At 42.1% G+C, this 20,784-nt stretch overlaps 1 protein-coding gene across 1 annotated transcript in view; it reads left to right on the forward strand.

Annotated features, from left to right (window-relative positions):
- HTR4 (5-hydroxytryptamine receptor 4) overlaps window positions 1-20,784 on the forward strand; it is a 53,764-nt gene that overhangs the window by 4,500 nt on the left and 28,480 nt on the right. The window contains exons 4-5 of the mRNA XM_039239456.1: window positions 18,585-18,738; window positions 19,858-19,899. Coding sequence (XP_039095387.1) covers window positions 18,585-18,738; window positions 19,858-19,899 — 196 coding nt within the window. The remainder of the gene's footprint in view (window positions 1-18,584; window positions 18,739-19,857; window positions 19,900-20,784) is intronic.

The raw sequence follows: 20,784 nt of genomic DNA on the forward strand, positions 1-20,784 counted from the left end.
GATAACGTGTGCCAGTAACATGTTATCAGAATTCCCAAGGGACAAGCCTTTCCAGTTTCTGGAGGATCCAACAGACCCAGTTATTCTTCCAGTCTAGGGATAGGTCACTGTGTCTTTAACAGTGGAATAGGAAAAGCACTTGACTAAAATTAGATTGTGATGTATCTAAAATATGTGTCCTTAAACACTAAAATCAGTCTGTCCAGAGAATTACTGACACTGGAGAAGGTCCTGAGGGCCTGAAGCCAGCTGTGGGAACAGCGGATTCATCTCCTGTCCCGTGGGATGGATGCTTATTGATTGGAATGGCAGGTGTAAGGGCCTGCTCTATTTAAATTGTGCAAATTCTTTCTCTCTCTTGCTCTGCCAAGAACATAGAGTTGAATGTGCTTAAATTAAATGTACGTCTAATGAGACTCTATAACTACAGATAGTGACATTGGTAAAACTGAACCGTTCATTGGCAAGCAGACCCAAAGTGTGTCATAGTTTGAAACTTGTGTTTATTAGCTTGTTGACAATGGTCCAACTTCAGTACATGAAACACTTTAAGACAGTCACTATACACCGTATTAAAGTTCACATGAGAAGAGACAAAATGTAAGGGAGTACAACATACATGGAAATCTTGAGGGGTAGCTGACATGTGATTATTCCAAAATTGAGTGCTGAGACTGAAAGTATTGTAGGGACTTGGAGAAGACAAATTCGAGAAGATCGTGGGACACAGAGGTAACCTTGAGCTTTGGGTAAGAGCAAGGGGAAGAAAATGAGCTGAGTAGGGAGTGTAGAATGGGGCGATATATAGAATCATCTTCCTAGTATGGACAATTGACTCTGAGCGGCCCTGAGAGAGGGAATGAAGTTTCCCCAGGAAGAGTTGGCTTCAGAGTTCTAGATGAACTATCAGGTGCTTTAGAAATCATGGAATTTTCCCCGAGGAGGCAGCATTATCATGAAGCAGCATGGTCTGGTCATGATGAACCATCTGCTTTAGAACTGAAGAGGTTTGGATTCAAACCCCAGCTCTGCCAGTGTTTAGCTCCGAGAATGGTCTTAAGTTATTAAGCTTTTCTGAGTCTCTGTTTTCTCATCTCTAAAAGTGGGGGCAATAGCACCTGTCCTATAGGATTGCAGTTAAGAATAAGTTAGATAGGGGCACCTGGGTGGCTTAGTCGGTTAAGCGTCCGACTTTCACTTAGGTCATGATCTCGCGGTTCGTGGGTTCGAGCCCCGCGTCGGGCTCTGTGCTGACTGCCAGCTCAGAGCCTGGAGCCTGTTTCAGTCTGTGTCTCCCTCTCTCTCTGACCCTCCCCTGCTCACGCTCTCTCTCTCTTTCCTAGAAATAAATAAATAAAAAAAAAAGGATTAATTTAGATAGTCCATCAAAGGTGTAGCGTTGGCCCAGCTTGGCACAGTACACAATGCTGGTGGATGTTAATTTCAGTTTCCTGCAACTATTGATGCACCTCCTGATCTTTCTTACCAAACTTGGACCTCCTCAGTGAATAGCTGCTCCAGCAGCTGCTTCATCCAGAAATCAGGTAGTTATGCTTCTTGCGGTATTTAATCAATAAGTCCTACTGATTTTCTTTGCTAAACACATCCTGCTCTGTCTCTCTCCATCTTTTATCATGCTAGTCCAAACTAATGCCATCTCTTGCATATGCCGCTTCAGCAACCTCTGGATCGTTCTCCCCACATCTACTTTATCCTCCTCCACTCTGCTCACCTCTTATGAGATCTCATAGCCAGAGTCAACATGCAGCTCTGATCTTGTTGTTCTTTGCTTACAACCCTTCCATGGCTATTCACTGCACTGAAGATCAAGACCAGACTCCTTGGCCCGTAGGGTTTTGTGCCATCTGTTCCCCGTCTGTGTCCCCAACCTCACTTGATGCCCTTCACCAGCTTTACTCCCTGGGCTGCAAGCTGTCTTTGCCTCCTTTCTCTCTCCAGTGCTCTGTGCACAGCCACCTTATGGCCTTGGCTCCTCCCTCAGCCTGGAAACTCCTTTGCCCCCTCCTGTCTTGCATATCTTTCAGACTTTAGCTCAATCCTTTCCTCCTTCTGGAAGCTCTTCCTGATCTCATCAAACTGATTCTTCTTTGTAAAATGTAGTGCAGTGGTTAAAATCTATTCCTTTTTTTTTTTTGCATTTATGCTCTTTTATTGAAGTATAATTAACATGCTGTGTTATATTACTTTCATGTGTACACATAATGCTTCAACAATTCTATGTATTATTTAATACTCACTGTGATAAGTATAGTGACCATCTGTCACCACACACAGTTATTACAATCTTATTGACTATGTTCCCTATGCTGTGCTTTTCTGTGATGAGATGGAAAAAACTGGAAGTTTACACCTCTTATTCCTCTTTATCTATTTGACCCATCCCCATCTCCCCTCAGGCAACCCCCAGTTTGTTCTCTGTATTTAAGAATGGGGGGGGGTGACTCTTTTTTTTCTCTGTGTTTGTTCATTTGTTTCTTATATTACACATATGATTTCACTCATATGTCTCTATCTCCACCAAGGGGAGAAAGTGCAAAGACATGAGTAAGGACAAGGTCCTCACCCTCATGGAACTGACCTTTTAATGGGAAAATTAACAACTAACCAAGAATTACATAAATAATGATTTAGGGATTTTGTAAACACTATTCAACAAATGGAGTGTTCAGTACACTCTTTTTTTGAGGCAATTCTCTCAAAAATTCCTTTTTGTGCTGCCATTAGTTCCATTTCCTTCTCCAATAGTGGACATCAAAAACTCTGATACCATACATAAGATGGAGTCAGATGGTTTCGTTGGGTTGGTTTTCCTCAGGGAGCCTGGGAAGGTTGCCAATTCTTTCTAGCATCTTCTGTCCCAAGAATGATATTCTCACTGGAATGGAAGGTCCACCCTGAACATGACAACACTACATCTTAGCCTGGAAGCATAAGCTTTTATTTATCATTCAGCTTCTATTTTTGCTCTGTCCATCCCCGCCTGACAGTTGGGCTGGGCCAGAGCACAGGGGGCTTGTGTCATTGGGGTGTGATGCCATTGTTCATCGCGTGATTCGGGTTAAGATGTTTGTCTTCCTCTCATGGAACTACCATGAGTCTATGGGGATTAGTGATCTCAGGTAGTGCTTCCCAGGCAAAAACACTCACTGAGATTCTTAATTCCTCCCGGATGGCAGACCCTTGGATAAAAGCAAGAAGCAGGACTCCATTAATATTAGAAAATGCCTTTTCCCAACCACAGTGCTCCATCCACTGTACTTCCTGGTGCTTTGAGACTTGAATCCAATTAATGAAAGTTTATTGCCTCATTAAAAATAATTTCCAAAGCATAATTAAACTACATGCATCGTATAGTGTGGGTCATGGGAGACCAGAAAACTGCATTAAAAGCGCTATAGTACAGTTGATTATTTTGTTTTTGTTTTTTTTTTTAATTTTTTTTTTAATGTTTATTTATTTCTAGGAGAGAGAGAGAGAGACAGCGTGAGCAGGGGAGGGTCAGAGAGAGAGGGAGTCACAGACTGAAACAGGCTCCAGGCTCTAAGCTGGCAGCCAGCCCAGAGCCCGACGCGGGGCTCGAACCCACGAACCGCGAGATCATGACCCAAGCGAAAGTCGGACGCTTAACCGACTAAGCCACCCAGGCGCCCCACAGTTGATTATTTTGAATCAAAGGTTCTGTGGTGAATGAAAACCAACCAAGTATCTGTAATAAGGGACTGTTTTTAATCTAGCCACTAAAAACCATGAGAAATAGCTATGTGTGTTGGCCCTAGAAAGATATCACTGGTGTGGTATTGGGTGGCGGGGGAAGCAAGAGTCAGATTTTAGTGTTTAGAATGATTCCACTTTTGTAAAATAAATATAGAGATATTTGTATTTAGGTATACATGAGTGTGTGTGTGTGTGTGTGTGTGAGAGAGAGAGAGAGAGAGAGAGAGAGAGAATGAGAATATGAATGAAATTGCACCAAACCATCAACAATGGTTATATGTAAGGTAGTTAAAATGGTCCCGGCTAGACTAGGTGATCAGATGGATCGGGGATGGGACCCATCACTTTTACTAACTTCTAAAATATGTGTTTTAAACTTTAAGCTTCCCTTTGCTAGAAATTGAGCACAGAAGTGTCCCGGATAGCCTTTGGCTGAAAGTGCTTCTAGACCAGCACATTCTCCAGTCACTGAGAACATTCTAACCTTAGTGTTAGGAGTTCCCTCTGAGATCCGAGCAAGGCAGAGAGCACAGAAGTCTTTCTGACCAACGTGTCCTCTCTACTTTCTCACAAAATTCCCTGGATTCTTCCCGTGGGAGCCCTCACCACCTCCTCCACTGACCCTCACATTTGTCTTCCTTGGTCCCACTCCCATCCGTGACCTTGTGTCTTATCCATTTCAAGTAGTGTCTTTTCTAATCATCACAGGTTTTTAAAAATCTTTTTAAATGTGTATTTATTATTGAGAGAGACAGAGACAGAGCAGGGGGAGGGGCAGAGAGAGAAGACATAGAATCTGAAGCAGGCTCCAGGCTCTGAGCTGTCAGCACAGAGCCTGATGCAGGGCTCAAACTCATAAACTGTGAGATGGTGACCTCAGCCAAAGTTGAATGCTTAACCAACTGAGCCACCCAGGCAACCCCCCCATCACAGTTTTTAATGAGCATGACAATAATACCTGAGCATTGTGAACAAAGTGCCATCAGTTTACGAGCAGAACATAAAAATGTCTCTGTTCTCCCTCTGCACCTCCACAGCTGTACAGCCTAGAGGTACCACTGTAAATAGTAGCCCTCTGCAAATTCCAGTCATTTGATATGCAAGAAGCAGACTTCAGTGAATATATTTTTAGTTTACTCAAATGGATGTAGCTTTATATAAGCTTCTGAAAAGGGCTTTCTCTGTATACATCCCAATGAATTGTCTGAATGTAGTGTTTTGACCAACTTGCTTCTCGGATATATTAGTAAGGTCTTTTTCAGCAGACGTGACAGAAAATTAATTGATTGGTTCAATTAGCTGAAAAGTCTGGCCTCAGACATGGCTGTCTACAGGGTTTGAACAATGCCATCTAGGCTCATTCTCTCCCTCTGTCTGTCTCTCTCTCCCCTTTGACTCTATCTTTTCTTCTTTCTTCTCTGTGTCTTCTGTCTCTGTTTCTGTCTCTGTTCCTCTCTTTATATCTGTCCTCCTTGTCCCTCTGCTGTTTTCTTGTTGGATTCAGTCTCAGGCTGGGCTTAGACAAGTGAGTCTTAAACTGTCCTTAACTCATGAATCCACAGGAGGAGAAACCTAAATGCTCTTTCTCATGGAAGAGTTTTGGCTGGCTCTGTTTGAGTCACTCCTTCCTTTACCAATCATCATGGTGAGATGACACATCATGGTGGCTGAGGTGAGGCACCGTGACTGCCAGCTTTACCAAAGGTGTACGGCATGGGAGAATGGCAGTCCCCTCTGGAAGAAGGATGTTGGGCAGACAAGAACAGCAGACATCAACTTCATTTAGGCTGACCAAGGGACCTTCAGATATCTTTATTAAGCCTCCAAAATAAGACAAAGGTTTGCTCTTCCCAACTCTTCTCGTATTAGGCCAAACATCCCTACATCCTTCTACTGGCTTCATATGCCACACCCCTTTCCCTCATCAGTGCTATACTTTGTCCTGTATTTGGCACCAAATGCAACCCCCCCCCCCCACTGAAATGTTTCACTTCACTTCATTCTCTATGGGATTGCAAGATGTCCTCGTTGATACGTTCAACCAAATTGCCACCCTCTCTCTTGGCAACACAAGAACTTGGTGTATATTATCTGCAAAACTCTTCCAACAATTTGTCAGTCACATATTTTCTTTGAGAAAGGTTTAGTTGTTAAACATACGATTCTGACTCAAAGGTTGCGTATTTCATTCCTGTGCCAGAGCTAAGCGTGTCTGTGCTTCTTAATGATCTCCCTGCGGGCACCACTCAGTTTTGTGATGTATACACGAAAAGTGTCTGCCGTTGTGAACTTGTGTCGTGCAATTACATCTGTTTTCTGAATGGGATTGAAACGTCTTTCTGCAAGGAAGGCATCCTATGCTTCCCTTTCTCACATACTCTTTGAGGCTAAGTTCATGCTTTGTACATAATACTAATATTTGTTGAGTTGAATCTCATGCTACAGGATATGAACTCTTATTTTTATATTCATTTCATTAAATATGCATTGAGTGCTTAACTAATTGCCAAGAGTGGAGCAGAGCTCAGAAGTGCAGAAGTGAACAACCAGAGAAAGCTCTGAATCATAGAGCTTTTAGTCTAGTGGGGAACAGGTAGTAAATAGGTAATTATAATAAAATTGGTGGCCATTGAAATCAAATAAGGAGAAGTCATAGGAGCTATTGGAGCACGTGGCCTCAAAAGCAGGGGAAGCTCTGGGAGGAAGTAACAGTGAAGCTGCGATCTGTGGCTTATGCAAATGTCAGTAGGCAAAGGGGAAGAAGACGAGGCATCTTTTGGGACGAAGTTTCCAGAAAATGGCATGTGCAATGCCCTAAAGTGTTTTTAGTGACACCTTATCAAGCACAGGCTAAATTGTTACCTTGTCTTTCAGTGCTTTTCCCAGCGTGTCCTCAGTCTGTTTTTTCTAACTCAGCTCCAACCCATGAGTGATCTGTTATTCATATACTTAGTCTGATATGTTTCCTTATAACCCCGGGTTCTGCCTTGTCTTGAGTTCCTTTTCCCTTCCTGATGAACACTCACCCTTCAGTATTCAGACACAATGTGTCACCGTCTCCACCAACTAGCCAACAATTTGTTATTTCTTCCTCTGAGTGCCCATAGAATGTTAAATATAAGCATAGCAGTTATCACTCATTTTTTACAAATTTTTAGTGTTTTTTAATTTTTTATTATTTTGAGAGAGACAGAGACAGAGCTTGAGTGGGGGAGGGATGGGGGTGGGAGGACATAGAATCCAAAGCAGGCTCCAGGCTCCATGCTATAAACACAGAGCCCGATGCAGGGCTCAAACCCATGAACCCCAAGATAATGACACGAGCTGAAGTTGGATCTGAACCCATCGAGCCACCCAGGTGGCCCCTGTTATTGCTCATCTTAATAACTGGTTTATCTCCTTCTCACCCTGGACTATGAGATCCTTGAGAGCCAGCGTTCAATTCACCTGTCCATGTGCTATTCTGATTGGTCCACAGCAAGTGCTCCAGCCACATTTAGCTGATGCTCTGAGATATGTCTTGTGATTGCCTGGTCTGACTTTGGTGTTCATTTTTCTACCCTTCTAGATACTCAATATAGCAAGTAGTTAAGAATGACACCCGGGGTGCTAGACTGCCTGACCAGTTACCAATTGTGTAATCTTGAGAAGTTATTTAAATTTTCTGGGTTTTATCTTCTCAGTTCTAACATTGTGTGAATAGTACCTTCCTTTTGGAGTTCATAAAGAATGGAACTGAGTGCGTGCAAGAGAACATAAATCAGAGCATGCCGCGTAATAAGCATTCAGTAAATGTTAGCCACAAGTATTATTCCATTACTGTTTTCCTTTCCAAATGTAAATTTCTACTGGTTGTTGTGGGTACCTTCCCAGATACTGGTTGCTGTCTTTTTCTTCCTGTTGTAGGGCTGAGTGTCCTTGAAGGTTAGACCCTAGGCTTCCAGCATAAGGTATCTCCCTCTTTCCTTTGGGGAGCTCACCCATTCGATGGCTTCACCTGCACCTCTGTTCTCACCCTTCCTGAAGTCCTGTCCCATGCTGGACTCTGGGGTCCGAGGTCTACCTGCCTGTTCAGCATCTTGCCTTAAGCTTTTTTCTGTTTTCTGGAATCCAGTGTGCCCAAAATGGAAATTTCCATCATAAACTAATATCCTTTTCTACTTTGTACATCAAAGGCACATCTATTAGTCATCTTTTAGTCATTTAAATGCAATTCTTTGAGGTCATCTTTTCCTTATCCACCATGACCAGCTGAATGCCAAATCATAGATGCATTTTCATAAATATCTTTCAAATCCATCTTCCTCCTCTTCACTCCTTTCCTCCCACCCCATTTCTTGATTGCTGCGGTAGATTTTTAGTTATTATTCCTGTATATTACCTTATTTATCAGATGCCCCTTTAAATTTATTTAAATATATTTACATTTTTCCATGTGTCCTCAGCTCATAAAGCTTATAGGGCACACATATTCTCTGTCCTCTTCCTAAAGAGGGTTGCTTTTGTCTAACCCTGACCATTCACCAGCAATTCCAGGGCATAAACTTTGGCAGATGTGGGTTTAAGTCCCAGTTTCACTGTGTCCTGGCTGTATGGTATTAGGCAGGTGCATTGAACTCCCTGGCCTCAGTTTCCTCATATTTAAAATGAGGATAATGAGAACTGCCTTGCAGAGTTGCTATGGGAATGAGATATATTCTAGAATACAGTTCTTGCTGCATACTGTGCCCTCAGTAAATGAGTGACGTGTAGAGTATGAATAGTAGTAGCTATAGCAGAGAGAAGAAACAGTTCGAATACAGTTGAAGATGTGCTGTGTCACAGACATAAGCAAAGTACTGTGCAGAGCCAGGGTAGAGATGGGGAGCCAGTCCAGGTCTCTAACAGAAAGGGGTCTCCCCACAATCCCTCACCTGCACAAGATTTTCTTCCTGGAACCTGAAGTGCTCCCTCTGCTTTCAGCCCCCTTTTGTGTCCCTGGGCCCTGATGAATACCCCCGCTGTGGCTCTTCTTCACTGATCCTCGAAGTGACTGACAGTTTGCCAAGCTCCTTGGGAAGCAGAAGGAAAGCGCGTTAGCTTTTTCTTGAAGTTGCTGCTGTTTCTACACCACTCCAAATGGAAATCACAACTGAAATATAACAAAACCAGTTACCAGGAGGAGAAAGATAAATCTTTTCATCCAGCCCTTTGCTACATAATGCATCTAGATCCCCTACTGGAGGGAGGACTATTATCCGGCCAATGAACCCCCACAGTCATACCAGACTGTATGTTACCTGTTTATTTCAGCAGTTGTACTTATCTGTTGCCACATAACATCTACCCCAAAACTTAATGGCTTAAAAAACAATGTGCTATTATCAGATCTCACAATTCTGTGTATCAGGAATCTGGTCTTGGCTAAAGTCACTTGATGGTGTTTAGCTGGAGATGAGACGAGCCTGGAGGCTCCAAGGCAATTTATCATACACATTGATCGCAACTTAGCAGGGTCATTTGGAAAACTGGGCTCAGCTGGGCCCCTGTCCCTGTCCATGTGGTCTCAAGTCTCTATATGTGATCTCGTGTTCATACATGATCGATTTCTTCCATGACAGCCCATGGCTTTGAGAAACCAAGAGCCCTCTTAAAATTTAGTCTCAGGACTGGCATACAACACTTCACTCCTCCTCCTCCTCCTCCTCCTCCTCCTCCTCCTCCTTCTGTGTAAACTGTTATCTACTTTCTATTTATTTATTTTTATTTTTTTCTTAAACAGTTTATTGTCAAGTTGGTTTCCATATAACACCCAGTGCTCATCCCAAGTGCCCTCTTCTGTGCCCTTCAGCCCCCTTCCCCTCTCTTCCCCTCTCCCCACCCCGATCAGCTCTCAGTTTGTTCTCAGCATTCAAGAGTCTCTTATGGTTTGCCTCCCTCCCTCTCTCCAACTATTTCTAATGTTCTCTGTTAAGCAGTCACAAGGGAGCCCAGCATGGGGCTCTGGATGGGAAGCATTTCCAAGAATTTGTGGCCATCTTTAACCCAACACAACTACGACCTCTTACAAAAGCTGAGATGTAATTAACTTCCCTGTTACACATAAGAAAACAGAGACCCAAAAACACCATGTGATTTGTCAAATGTTGGAAGGAATATCCATGAAAGAATTGATACCAGAAGTGATTGTCTTGCTGAAGACAAAATGCCCTTGTAACTAGTAAATTTACTGATCTGGTGGAACTATTTACCCCCTTAGTCCTAAGTCCTGAACGCCATTAGCTTGTGGCTTATGAATTAAGAGTTGTGGGAAGGGTGGTTGGGGGGGGGGGGGTGCGGTAATCTGTGATGAAAGTTTGTTTTCCTGATTCCATTTCAATATTTGGGTCTTAGTAGCCAGATGCTACTTTATCTCTTCTCTCCTGCAGTCTACATTTCTTTCTTAAGTTAATCTTGATTAGAGATATGGTCTCACTGACCATTCAGGATGTCCACTTCAATTATTTCAGATAGGATGGCAGGGCCTGAACTAAGTGCATATGAGGATACTACATGAAATCAACTTCATTGCTTGCAACCAATATACTCTCAATGCTTCCATTCACCTTTAGGGACCAACTCATTCACCACGTTGTTATTATTAGGAGAGATGTTGAACCAGGTGACCTCCATTTTATTTGTTAAATAATTTAGAGCCCCTGGTTCCAGAATGTATTTGAATCTATTTGAATTCATATAGATAATATATATCCCCTCTGATCTTTTACTCATACATAAGTAAAGATAGTAATTACTGTTTTTTAAGCATTATGTGCCCAAAACTTTCTGTATTGAACATTATCTCATCAGTTCTCACTGTCAATCAGTGAGGTGGACATATTGATACCCACGTTGCATATGAGGAAACTGGATCCTGGAAGAGTCACATAACTAATCCTGAGACCACAGAGCTAATAAATGGTTAAGTCAAGAAGATGTGATACTCAGATAAAGACATAAGGTTGACTGCTAAAATCTCCTCTAATTCTGAGAATCTAAGTTTCCACACTATTCTCCTTGTTCCTTCTGCTTTCCCTGAGGTGGGATGGCAGGAAGTGAGGAGGAAGAATTTTCCTTAATTGTAGGACAAGTGGGGAAGAGATTAGCATGGAGCTCAAAATACATGACTGACTTCTAAGAGTTGTCAAAGTAAATTGTGTCCCCAGAGACATTTAAAAGCAATGTGATCACATTTTTACACACGGCTGCAATTGGGGAAGCTGGTGGCTGGTCTACCGAAGGGGATTTTAATAGAGTTTTATGAGCAATAGTTTGAAATGTCTTGCATAAGATGTTTCTTTGCAAATACCTGTGCCACATCTTAGTTAATCCTGGCCACCTGGAACCTCAGTTGTCACTTGAACATTCATTTAACCATTTTGTCAAAGTCTTTTAGTTAAAGGAGAATGGCACTTGTCCAATGGAAGTCTAGGGAACAGACCTTGCAGATAAATCTATTCCTGTGATGAGACAAAATCACTTTCCCTCACAAACACTGTCCACCTGGCTTGGGAACCAACAACGCTTTTCCGTGAATTTGTTGCAATTCAGCCTCTTTAGTAGAGCCTGCAGAAGCATTCATAGCAATCGCCATTTTCCAGTTCAAAGAGCTTTTGGACATTTTCCAGTTCAAAAAAACTTTTGCCAGACTCTTCCTAGCATAACATTAAAAAACCTCTGAGACAGTGGTTCTCCAGAGTCCCCAAACCACCGGCAGTGGTGTCACCCAGTAACAATAACAGAAATGCGAATCCTTGGGCCCCATTCCAGATCTTCCAGGACCTGTATTTCAGCAACCCCTCCAGGTGATTCCATTGCATACTATAGTTTGAGAGCCACCGTCCCTGGGCTGGCCTTTTTTAACGTGGTTTTTTTTTTTGTTTTTTGTTTTTTTGGTTCTATTTTCTTAAAATAGTCTGTGGCCCAGCTAACTTGTACTCTTTTTATGTTTATCTGCCTATGTGGATACATGGATATATATTTATGGATTTATTTTATATATATATGATCTCTGTCTCCTGGCCTTTGTCCATACTATTTATAGTACATGGATTACACTTTCTCCTCCACCATCCTTGCTCAGTCTCTGATGTCTAACTTAAAGGACGCTTACTTGGAGAAAACCTTCCCACCCCTCGACTAACTATGACCTTTGCATTCCCAAAACTTGGTCCCACATTGTAAAAGAATTTATTTTATTACTGACTCAACCCATTCTGTGACTCAACCCATCCACTCTATCTAGCATTGTACAAGGCATTGGGGATACAGTGGTAAATAAGGCAAATATTTCTGGAACTTACAAATCAGGTAAAGTAGACTTTTCCCACCCCACCCCCCATCCTAGATCATAGCTCTTTGAGGGGGCACAAGTGTCTTGTACTGCTGGGTGTCCCCTAGGCTGTACTAAGTTATAGTGAGCAGGGTGGAAGGCAAGGTACTAGTCTTCTCTGGTCCATATAGAATGCACTGGAGTATTGTGCTCTCTTTGTGACATCCATGGTTAAGACATAATGGCACACTATCGCCTATGCAGAGGACAGGGAGCCCTTGCTATTGGTGTTCATCACCTCCTCTAAACCATGGTTTCTCAACTTCACCACTATGGATATTGTAATTAGGTGATTCTTTATTGGAGACTGGGAGGTTGTCTTGTCCATTTAAAGACATTTAGCATCTCTGACCTCTACCCACTGGATGTAAAAGCATCACCATTTCCAGTTGCGACAGCAATGGATGTCTCCAGCCATTGCCAAATACCCCTTGGTGAGCACAATCAACCCAGGTTGCATACAACTGGGAATATTTTTCCAGCACAAATATTTCAGGAGGGAAAAGCTCTTCTCAGTTGTCTTTAGGACCATGATGCAGAGAATGAATTAGAGACAGAAATTTTTAATTGAGCTAGAGGGTAAAACTGGAAGTTACAAGAATCAATTTTGGCAGAAACTTTCCTAACTTTAGAATAGCCTGAAGTTTAGAGAGTAGTACAGTGGTGTTTGGTGAATTCCCAGTCCCCGGTGCCTTCAGGCTGGCCTGGATAAACTTCTTTTTTTTTTTTTCTTTTTCAGAGAGAGAATTTAGGGATTTCAGGATTCTGAAAATTCTGAGATCCAGTGTTTCTACTGTTTCCAAAGTGGGTTTTAAAGAATTAGAATGATTCCTTGGGGACTTTGGGAAGGTGGCAGAGTGAAGGGATAGTGGTGAAGTTGACATCCTGTCCCTTGAGTCAAACGGCCTGGGATCCATCCCAGCTCAGCTCTTACTTTGAGCAAATCCTGACACTTCTGTATGCTTGTGTCCTCATCTGTGAAATGGATGCCTTTATAGTTCCTGCCTCATGAGTAGTTATGGGAACTAAATGAGATAATACTGGTAGAGCCCTTGGTAAATAAGTGAATAGTACCTACTAACTCAGCTCATGCGCTTTGCCTGAGCTCCAAAGAACTTGCAAATTTAGCTACTTCTGCCTAGTGGTATTGTATGTGTGTTTTGGGGGCAGTTCACAATAGGATAAATACGTTTGTTATTTTGCAGGAGTAATATAATCCAAATATAGGAATTAAACAGTAGCTGTGACAGGTGACAATCAAGTTACCAGATTTCTGTCTAGTCCCTGATCTGTAGACAGAGGTTAGAATTTTTAAGGAACTTCCATTAGTCAATTAACACTCAAACTCAGTTTTTTAAGTGTACTTATTTATTTATTTTGAGAGAGAGAAGAGGGGAAGGGAGGAGAGAGAATCCCAAGCAGGCTGCCTGGCAGTGCAGAGCCTGACTTGGAGCTTGAACCTTCGAACCATGAGATCATGACCTGAGCAAAAATCAAGACTCAAACACTGAACTGACTGAGCCACCCAGGAGCCCTCAAACTCAATTTTTTTAATCATTTTACTCAGCAATGTTTATTTTCACCTACCCAATTTAGACTCTTGAATGCAGACTTCAAGACGATTCTTATTTTTCTTGATTCATTGCCAGAAAGCAAAGATTAGAAAGTTATCAGGAAAGATAGAAGGATATGAGGTGGCTTATTGCAGGAAGCTGCCTCAAGAGTGCCAAAGCTTTGGTAAGAATCTTGAACCCACCAGTCAAGTGGGTGCCGTAATCTGAGCTCCCAATACAAATCTCATGGTTTTTTTTACACCACATGCCACTTACAAAATCAAAGTATGTCAATGGTAAGATAGCATCAGGCTAAAAATTATGTAGAGAGAAAGATTCAAGTCAAACACATACCTAGACACAATTTTCTTACTCATCCTGACCTATCACTTGCAACTTAGCCAATGCAATCTAAGTAAAATTTAAAAAAATGTTTCCTTTTACTTATCACTCATTTTTTAAGTAGGAGATAAAGGATTTTTCTCAGGTTTACCCAACCACTCCACATCATGCAAGAGTCAATTTCTACAATAATCTGTGCGTCTTTCATATAGATGCATCCCAACTGAACCCCTGGGGAATGAGCTGTTCACGCAACTTTCTTTCAGGCATCCATTGTCCAGGGCACTGACTTGTATAGATCAAATGTGTAAAAGATTGGTAAAATGTGTACAACATTTGCACTATTCTTCTTGAAGTTGAACTTCAAAAGGAAATCTGTCACCACCTCTGTGGCAGGAGCTTCTAGCAACCTACGGTAATGCCAATTAAAGTGAGGACACTGGACAACAGACCATGAACATGGGATAGCAGACCATTTCATTTTTCTTTAAATTAAATCTAATTAAGGACATCTAAGTGGCTCAGTCAGGTAAGCATCCAACTCTTGACTTCGACTCAGGTCATGATCTCATGGTTCATGAGTTTGAGCCCCACGTCAGGCTCTGCACTAACATTGGGGAACCTGCTTGGGATTCTCTGTCTCCTCTCTCTCTGTCCCTCCCTCACTCATTCTCTCTCTCTCTCAAAAATAAACTGAAAAAGTAAAATAAAATCAATAAATCTAATTAACTATTTTTATTGAAGTGAAGTTGACATACAATATTATATATCTCTCAGACGTACAACTTAGGGATTTGACACTTACATACATTATGAAATGATCACCACAGTGAGCTTAGTTCCCATTGGTCATCATATATGGTTATTACAATACTACTGGCCATATTCCCTCATCTGTACTTAACATCACCATGACTTATTTATTTTATAATTGGAACTTTGTAGCCCTTAATCTTCTTCACCTATTTTGCCCATCCTCTCACCCATATCGAACATGAGGAGATCTTATTGTGTACACAGTAGTCATCATACCATGGGAATCAGATAAATCATCCTGACCAAGCAAGACTTAGAAAGAAAGACTTTCACGAAAGTGTTCTGAGCACTAATATAACTGTATATTATGAAGTCCTCTTCTGTAAATTGTATTGTCTTCCCAACATGACCATCTGAATATCTGTTTCCATATATGGAAGCTTCAAGATTCTTCTCAGGTGAGATATCCTGCTTCCTCAAACTTACTTTTTGTCCCACAGGATATTTAATTTTGACTTTTTTTTAAATTTTTGGATTTCTGTGACATTGGAAATCCAACCAAAATTCCTGAATTTTTGTCTTTATTCAACATCTATTCCAAACCTCAAGAATCATAAATTACACAGCAAAGATACGGCAACATCTGTTCTTCACTTAGCCCTCGATTGCCTTCTTTGGGATGGTAGATGAGGGATGTTATAACTTTGAGCTATGATATGAAAGTATACTGAATGAAGCAAAGATATTATTACTTAAAACAAAGTATCTATGAAGGACACGTCTAACATTCAGAATCATTTTTACTGATGCTGGAAACTTTGGGGGCAAGAGATGCACTTTAGCCAACTTTGTTTGCTAGAGCTGTCATAACAAGTACCACAAACTGGGTGCTTGGAACAGGAAATGCATTGTCTCATGGTTCTAGAGGCTAGAAGTCTGAAATCGAGATGTCAACAGGGCCATGCTCTCTCTGAAACCTATAGGGGAAGGAGCTTTCCTTGGCTCTTCTTAACTTCAGATCATTCCAATCCACCATCTCTAAGCATATCTGAATCTGTGTCCAAATTTCCCTTTTTATAAAGACATCAGCCATTTTTGGATCAGGGCCCACACTATTGGCCTTATTTTAATCTTATTACCTCTGGAAATACAGTCATATTCCAAGGTACTGAGGGTTGGACGTCAACATATTTTTTTAGGAATGGGAGAAGAGACACAACTCAATCCATAACACAAGCTTAAGCAAAGAAAAAAATAAGGAATTTATTGGAAATATATGTGGTAGCTTATTTAATCGAAAGAAGAGCTAAAGAAAGAGGAGCTGAAAAGACAAGATCATGGCTACCCAACAATACAAGGAGCAAGAGTTACTCCCAGCCCCACCAGGAGGCCGCTGTAGTATAGAGAGACCTTCGCTGACTTCCCCATCTCCACGTGGCCTTCAGAGTCTCAGGAAAAAGTCTGACTGGGTCACTCCCTGGCCAGAAAACTTGGGAACATCATCATTTGCTCTCCCAACACCATGAAAGCAACAGAAAAGAGATAATTCTCGATGGCTTTTGGATGTTATTACCAAAAGAAAGGAGGAAAGATGCTAAATGGATAAAACCAATGTCTAAATCTAGACCCTCCAGTGAGTGAGGAAGAGAGCACAGTTTGAAAAAAAAAAAAAAAATTGAGGGTGGTGCCTGGGTGGCTCAGTTGGTTAAGCATCTGACTCTTGATCTCAGCTCAGGTCATGATCTCACAGTTCTTGAGTTTGAGCTCTACATCAGGTCCCCTGCTGATAGTGCAGAACCTGCTTGGGATTTTTCTCTTCTTCCCTCTCTCTCTGCCCCTCCTCTACTCATTCATTCTGTCCGCCTCTCTCTCAAATAAATAAAAATATTTTTAAAATATTAAAAAAGTATTTTCATATACTCCAAATTCATGATTAATTCTGTTACTAATAAATCTTTATGATTATTAACACAGCCATTCAGAAAAATCTGTCATTGTGATAATGATTTGCCCTTCTTTTAAGTCAAGATCATGGTGGGACTTTAAGCTCATCATGATCTTTCCATTATTGAGTTATCTTTAGTTAGATTTTGTTACCATGTCAGTTTTAAAGGTAGAGAAAATGAGCTCCCAGGTGAGCCTTTCTCCTGTTCTTTGGTCTGTTGTTTCTCGCACTTTGGTCCAGGCCAGGACACCCACTGTGTTACTGGCCACTGGAAGTGTTAGCGGCACAGTGTGGTCGGCTGCTCCTTGATGCCTTGGAGGGAAAGGAGCAATTCTGCCCTTTCAGTTCAGTTCTTATGCACCCACGTCTCATGTTCCAACGCTGGGCAAGCTCTCCTTCTTATTCCACCCTCTTTCCCAATTCATCCTACCACCACCTCTTCAAAGAATATAGCCATTGTTATGTTAGTTAGGCTTTGAATTCAGAAAAGAAAAGAAGAGGTGGGAAAATTAAAGCAAATTGCATAAAATGAGGGGTAGAAGGGGGTGTCTCATCATTAAATGGTATCAAATCTTAAAGAATAAACTTAGCCTTCAGGCTTTCTATTTGCACTTATTCTTTGACTCTTCCAAAGACAAATAGCCAATAGACCTACTAGGGTATTGTGCCTGTTGTCAGATTCCCAGAACTGCCTGGATGTGGAAGTGGTGATTTCTGAGACTGGAATGATATGCAAGAAGCAGTCTGGGAGTTAGAGCCCAGATCACTGAGTAGAGCAGGTTGCATCTCTATCTGGAAGAAAGACGAAAGCTAACACATTGGCAGAACATGGACTCAAACAGCCATAAGAAGTGCATCCCATGAGGAGGAGAAGACCCTGATAAATGAGGGTGAGGTGGTCCACCAGTAGGTAGGAAATGATGGAGTAGGGAATATTGGAACTTTTACCTTCTTGGCATCAGGGAAACACTTTAATGGTCTTGTCCAGAAGTAATGCATGTCAGTTCTGTTTACAACTCCTTGACCAGACCAATCGCTTGGCCCCATCCAACCACAAGAAGGCCAGGAAGCACATGTGCCCAGAAGGGGGAGCTGGACATTTTTAGCAAACAGCAGCTATGACTTCCACTTGTCAAAATGCAAACTCCCTTGTCAACAGACTCTGATCCAGGAGATCCTTGGAATCTGCATTTTAAGTGGGCCTCCTCAGGTGAGTCTGATGTAGGGGAGAAGAGTGGAATCTCTGGAACACTGACTTAGATATTCACTTCAAGATAGCCAGGTAATTAAGAGGATGGGGACAAATCTGAGATACATTTCTTAAAACTCAGATATAGGGCCAACCCTGGGAGACTTCACCTTGTTATCAAAGAGGGATACAGTTGGCCTTGAACACTAGAGTCCAGAGGGCTGGACAGAAGCCTCTGAAATGCCCAGGCATGAAGGTAAGTTGTGGAACCACGCCTGAGACAGAGCAGACTGCCAAGTGAATGTCAGCCTTTTCTTATATGGGGAGAGGAAGGTGGATGTGGGCCGAGTCCAGGCAGTGACTCTCACATGTGATCTGAAGTTTATATGTATGTCACTAGAAACTCATGGGCCAATATCACATTCATTGTGTAATTGCTTTTTTCTTTCCTCTATTGTTTTTTCATTTCATCTTCCCTTTCTCTACTACCTACTTTTCCTCTCCATCCCCCATTATTTTCTCTTTTCTTCCTTCCTTCTTTTATGCTCTGCTTCCCCCTCTAATTTCCTACTTTCCCAATGTTTCCTCTTCTTACTCCCTTTCTCCTCTCTCTCTGCTCCTTCTCTCCTCTTCTTTCTATTCAATCATTCTTCCCTCCTTTTACCTCTCATTCTTCCTTTCCCATGGTACCCACACCTTCTATTCTATTTCCAGGTATTATGCCATCTGCTGCCAGCCTCTGGTCTATAGGAACAAGATGACCCCTCTGCGCATCGCATTAATGCTGGGAGGCTGCTGGGTCATTCCCATGTTTATTTCTTTTCTCCCTATAATGCAAGGCTGGAATAATATTGGCATAATTGATTTGGTGAGTACCCACTGGTTTGCTCTCTGATTAACTTTATTTGCCTGGGATCCTAAATAAATAAACAATATCAGGTTGGGTGAATATTCTATGAAAAATTCTTTATATATATATAAAAGTTTATTTATTTTTGGGAGAGAGAGAGAGAGAGAGAGCCCGCATGTGTGGGGGAAGGCAGAGAGAAAGGGAGAGAGAAAGAATCCCAAGCAGGCTCCACACTGTCAGCACAGAACCAGATGCCAGACTCAATCTCACAAACCATGAGATCATGACCTGAGTCGAAACCAAGAGTTGGACACTCAACCGACTGAGCCACCCAGGGGCCCCAGAAAGATTCTGACAGTGATCCGAGTGACAACAATAACAACAACAACAAAAGAAAGCTAACATTTTTGAATATTTGTTGTGTGCCAGAAATTATGCTCAGACTTTACATAGAATCCTAATAACATCCTTCCCTCATCTTGTCCAGATGAGAAATGTCAGGCTCAAAAAGATAAAGTAATATGCCGAGTAAATAGCAAAACAGGTACTCAAAGCTTAGTGTTCAGACTAGAGAGCCTCAGCAATGTGATGTGCCCCAAGAGGCCTTCATCCCACTTCATGGCTGCCAGTGACCAGCAGAAAACATGTCATGTGGGCAGAGGCTTCCTGAAAATGAAGAGAACTCTGGGCCAAGAATCAAGAGAACTGGACCCTGAGTGCAGCTCTGTCTCTGGCCCTGAAAGCCTCCAGTGAGTAGGTGCATTGGTCTTCGGTGGAGGAATGTCTCTCAGAGGGTAGGAGAACAGTGCGTGGTACACGAGCCAGGCATTTGCCAGCCCCTGTCCAGATTACCTTCCAGAGTCTTCCAGCTCTGACACACTGTGCTCCTGGTGCCAGACTCGCAGTGAGGATCAAAGGCTATGGTGGCGATTCAATAGCAGAGATATATGTTCCCTAACAAAGTTGTCAGGCAGTCACTTTAACATTTGGTGCAGGACCATGTTGAGGTAGGAAGGGGACTGGAGAGGAGAGATTGTGAGCAGGCTCCAGCCCGACAAGACCAGTTAAGAGTAGGAGCTGCCTATTCTTCTCTCCACCACGTTCCTAGCCCCTAATCTTGCCTTGTTCTTTGTCCAGGAAAGGATATCCAAACCAAGGCTGGGCCAGGATTTGCATGTGGTATGTCAGAACGAGAGTTCCTTGGGCTTCTGAAAGAAATGCTGGGACAAAGGAGTGGAGAAGTAAAAGGGGATTCATACAAGGGAGACTGTATGGATATTTTCTTGAATCCTATCCTTCTTCTTTCAAACTCTCAGTTTTGCCAATCTCACGGGAAATGAAATTCAAGTTTCCAACAACCAGTAGACTAAGAGTAATGGCCAACAAATGTTGAACACTTACTGTTTGCCAAGGCCCATGTTCACTTAATCGTTATTACTGAGAACCTTACTCAAGCCTCACGACAATGCTATGAAGTTGATCCTGTCATTGTCCTCAGGAAACTGAGCATCAGAGAGGTGCAGTTATTAGCCAAAGTTGGAGTGGCAGGGAGTAGTGGTGACTATAGCTAAGTTCAAGCTTACTGCACTCCAGGGTCTATGCTCTTAATCTCTATGTTAAACTTACTCCCAAATGGAGAAAACCTTTGGAAGCACAAATTTTGTGCATCAGAACTTTTAAAAAAGGGTGCCGTGCTCTTACCTTCAGATATAGCATTTCTAAGGGAAAGGATCTAGAGAACTGTTGTTCATTTCCAGAGTTGGAGGCGTCCCCTATTTACTTCATGCAGCTGGGGGATGGGGCAGCTGCTTGCTATGAACATGCCTTGTATTTGCTCCATGATGCTGTGATTGCATTTCATATATTTCCACTCAACTGCACATTGAATTGGCTTAGAGAGATGCTAGCACAACCCACATGTTCCCAATACAGGTACAGTGGATTCTTATCATTCCAAGTCATTAAGTTCTATAAAGTTGCCACAAACAGTAAATTAACAAATACCAAATCTTCGCTCCTAGGAGAAATACAGAGTTAGGTTCTTGTAAGTTCTGGTCCAAATTT

This window comes from Hyaena hyaena, unplaced genomic scaffold, assembly GCF_003009895.1.
Source record: "Hyaena hyaena isolate Hyena2069 unplaced genomic scaffold, ASM300989v1 scaffold_157, whole genome shotgun sequence".
NCBI lineage: Eukaryota > Metazoa > Chordata > Mammalia > Carnivora > Hyaenidae > Hyaena > Hyaena hyaena.